This window comes from Nerophis ophidion, linkage group LG06 (genome assembly GCF_033978795.1).
Source record: "Nerophis ophidion isolate RoL-2023_Sa linkage group LG06, RoL_Noph_v1.0, whole genome shotgun sequence".
NCBI lineage: Eukaryota > Metazoa > Chordata > Actinopteri > Syngnathiformes > Syngnathidae > Nerophis > Nerophis ophidion.
Genome location: NC_084616.1, coordinates 20274669 through 20278910, shown reverse-complemented (window position 1 = coordinate 20278910; position 4242 = coordinate 20274669). Strand labels below are relative to the sequence as shown.

At 42.2% G+C, this 4242-nt stretch overlaps 1 protein-coding gene across 1 annotated transcript; it reads left to right on the top strand.

The window, feature by feature from the left end:
• Window positions 1-2277: 2277 nt before the first annotated feature.
• LOC133554010 (mucin-2-like) lies at window positions 2278-3021 on the top strand (the record flags this gene model as incomplete). Its single annotated transcript, XM_061902333.1, has 1 exon — window positions 2278-3021. A coding segment is annotated over one exon (744 nt), but the record flags the coding sequence as incomplete, so codon positions are not given.
• Window positions 3022-4242: the final 1221 nt, after the last annotated feature.

Sequence of the window (4242 nt, the reverse complement as noted above, 5' to 3'; positions counted from 1 at the left end):
CTTCTTCTTCTCATCCGACTACACAATCCTCCACTTCTTCTTCCTTTCCTCCGACCACACAATCTTCCACTTCTTCTTCTCCTCCGATCACACCTTCCACCACTTATTTTTCTCCTAAGACCACACGATCCACCACTTCTTCTTCTCCTCTGACCACACATTCTTCCACTTCTTCTTCTCCTCCGATCAAACCTTCCACCACTTCTTCTTCTCCTCCGACCACATGATCCTCCACTTCTTCTTCTCATCCGACCACAACTTCCACCACTTCTTCTTCTCATCCGACTACACAATCCTCCCTTTCTTCTTCTCCTCAGACTACACAATCCTCCACTTCTTCTTCCTCTCCTCCAACCACACCTTACTCCACTTCTTCTTCTTCTCCTCCGACCACACCTTTTTCCACTTTTTTTTCTCCTCCGATCAAACCTTTCACCACTTCTTCTTCTCCTCCGACCACATGATCCTCCACTTCTTATTCTCTTCCGAGCACAACTTCCACCACTTCCACCCTCCACCACTTCTTCTTCTCCGACCACATTTTCCTTCCCTTCTTTTTATCCTCCAACCACACCTCCCTCCACTTCTTCTTCTCCTCAGACCACCAAATCCTCCACTTCTTCTTCTCCTCCGATCACACTTTCCTCCACTTCTTCTTCTCCTCCGATCACACCTTCCACCACTTATTTTTCTCCTAGGACCACAGGATCCACCACTTCTTCTTCTCCTCCGACCACACCTTCTTCCGCTTTTTCTTCTCCGCCGACCACACCTTTTTCCACTTCTTCTTCTCCTCTGACCACATGATCCTCCACTTCTTCTTCTCCTCCGACCACACCTTTTTCCACTTTTTTTTCTCCTCCGATCCACCCTTAACCACTTCATCTTCTCCTCCGACCACATGATCCTCCACTTCTTCTTTTCCTCCGACCACACATATTTCCACTTTTTTTCTCCTCCGATCAAACCTTTCAGCACTTCTTCTTCTCCTCCAACCACATGATCCTCCACTTTTTCTTCTCCTCCGACCACAATTTCCACCACTTCCACCCTCCACCACTTCTTCTTCTCCTCCGACCACATTTTCCTCCCCTTCTTTTTCTCCTCCAACCACACCTTCCTCCACTTCTTCTTCTCCTCTGACCACACAATCCTCCACTTCTTCTTCTCCTCTGATCACACCTTCTTCCGCTTCTTCTTCTCCACCGACCACACCTTATTCCACTTCTTTTTCTCCTCCGATCCAACCTTTCACCACTTCTTCTTCTCCTCCGACCACACGATCCCCCACTTCTTCTTCTTCTCCGACTACACGATCCCCCACTTCTTCTCATCCGACCACACGATCCTCAACTTCTTCTTCTCCTCCGACTACACGATCCTCCACTTCTTCATCTTCTTCTCCTCTGATCACACCTTCCTCCACTTCTTCTCCTCCTCTGACTACACAATCCTCCACTTCTTCTTCTCATCCGACCACAACTTCCACCACTTCTTCTTCTCATCCGACTACACAATCCTCCCTTTCTTCTTCTCCTCAGACTACACAATCCCCCACTTCTTGTTCCTCTCCTCCAACCACACCTTACTCCACTTCTTCTTCTTCTACTCCAACCACACCTTTTTCCACTTTTTTTTCTCCTCCGATCAAACCTTTCACCACTTCTTCTTCTCCTCCGACCACATGATCCTCCACTTCTTATTCTCCTCCGAGCACAACTTCCACCACTTCCACCCTCCACCACTTCTTCTTCTCCTCCGACCACATTTTCCTTCCCTTCTTTTTATCCTCCAACCACACCTGCCTCCACTTCTTCTTCTCCTCAGACCACCAAATCCTCCACTTCTTCTTCTCCTCCGATCACACATTCCACCACTTATTTTTCTCCTAGGACCACAGGATCCACCACTTCTTCTTCTCCTCCAACCACACCTGCTTCCGCTTTTTCTTCTCCGCCGACCACACCTTTTTCCACTTCTTCTTCTCCTCTGACCACATGATCCTCCACTTCTTCTTCTCCTCCGACCACACCTTTTTCCACTTTTTTTTCTCCTCCGATCCACCCTTAACCACTTCATCTTCTCCTCCGACCACATGATCCTCCACTTCTTCTTTTCCTCCGACCACACATATTTCCACTTTTTTTTCTCCTCCGATCAAACCTTTCAGCACTTCTTCTTCTCCTCCGACCACATGATCCTCCACTTTTTCTTCTCCTCTGACCACAATTTCCACCACTTCCACCCTCCACCACTTCTTCTTCTCCTCCGACCACATTTTCCTCCACTTCTTCTTCTCCTCCGATCACACCTTCCTCCACTTCTTCTTCTCCTCCGACCACACAATCCTCCACTTCTTCTTCTCCTCTGATCACACCTTCTTCCGCTTCTTCTTCTCCACCGACCACACCTTATTCCACTTCTTTTTCTCCTCCGATCCAACCTTTCACCACTTATTCTTCTCCACCGACCACACGATCCCCCACCTCTTCTTCTTCTCCGACTACACGATCCCCCACTTCTTCTCATCCGACCACACGATCCTCAACTTCTTCTTCTCCTCCGACTACACGATCCTCAACTTCTTCTCCTCCTCTGACTACACAATCCTCCACTTCTTCATCTTCTTCTCATCCGACCTCACGATCCTCAACTTCTTCTTCTCCTCCAACTACACGATCCCCCACTTCTTCTTCTCCTCCGACCACACGATCCTCAACTTCTTCTTCTTCTCCGACTACACGATCCCCCACTTCTTCTTCTCCTCAGACTACACGATCCTCCACTTCTTCATCTTCTTCTCCTCTGATAACACCTTCCTCCACTTCTTCTCCTCCTCCGACTACACAATCCTCCACTTCTTCATCTTCTTGTCCTCCGACCACACCTTCTTCCACTTCTTCTTCTTCTCCGACTGCACGATCCTCCACTTCTTCTCCTTCTCCTCCGACCACACCTTCCACCACTTCTCAGCCCGCAAGACGGACGCTTCGTTCACCTCTGTCGCCATTGGACTGTTAATGCCCAGCAGGATGTCTTGATTTATCACCACTGTCATATGTTGAATATTCATGCTGAATTGAACACTAATTATTGAGTATTTAAGACGTTCATGACCTTTATGTCTCACTAAAACTACATAAGGACATAATGACGGGACAAGGATTTTGCAATCTTTTCTAAAATGCATAACTTTGCTAAGTTGCCCTTTTTTGATGCTCATAATGAGCCATTGCCTCAGTTTGTCAATTTATGGATTTTATACATGTGACTCTCATGATAGGGGAGCACTAGAAAAACATTGATTCACATCAGAATCAGGATCCTTATTCATCCCAATTCAAAATTTTAAAAGTCTATTTAAAAAGGTAAAACATTTAATTTTAAAAAATCTATGTTTTTTATACATAATAATCCATTTTAAAATGATTGATACATTTCAAAAATCGATTAGAAAATAAAAAATGTGGTAAAATAATATATATTTTTTTATATATATAAGAATCAATTTAAAAAATATATGTTATTCCCGGACTGGCTTTAGTGAGTAACTTTCTCGGAATCATTTAATTTTTTTTTTTTTTTGTCCTGTCCAGCTTCTCAGGCAAATCATATAGTTGATGTAGATGCCCATATCGGCTGTTCAGATTTACTTTACAAAAGAGAAGTGTAAGATACTTCTCTTGTTGTCTTATTTGAATGTGACTTTATTAAATGTATTTATATTATCATTTGGTGCAGCCGGGCCGGAGCAGGAGGGGATAGAAATAATATAATCATTTAAAATGATTATATTATTTTATTATTATCTAGTAAGGGAATGAAAAAAAAATTAAGACAAGCAGAGCACAAAAAGAAATCTATTCACATCAGAATCAAGCTCCTTATTCATCCCAATTTTAAATGAATTTATAATTTTCAAAAATATATTTAAAAAATACAACAACAAAAAAAATATATATTTTTTTTATATATAAAAATCAATTCAGAAAATAAATTATTCCAGCTAGACAGCAGTGAATTACTTTTTAGGACTCATTATAAATGATTATATCTGGTTGTTATTATATTATTATTATATAGCAAGGACATTCACATCGTAATCACGATTCTTATTCATCCCAATTCTAAATCGATTCGTAATTTTCAAAAAATTGGTTAAAAAAAGAAATAAAAAAATCATGGATTATTTTTCTTTTATAAGAATTAATTAAAAAAAAATAAAACCTTTTATAGACCAAC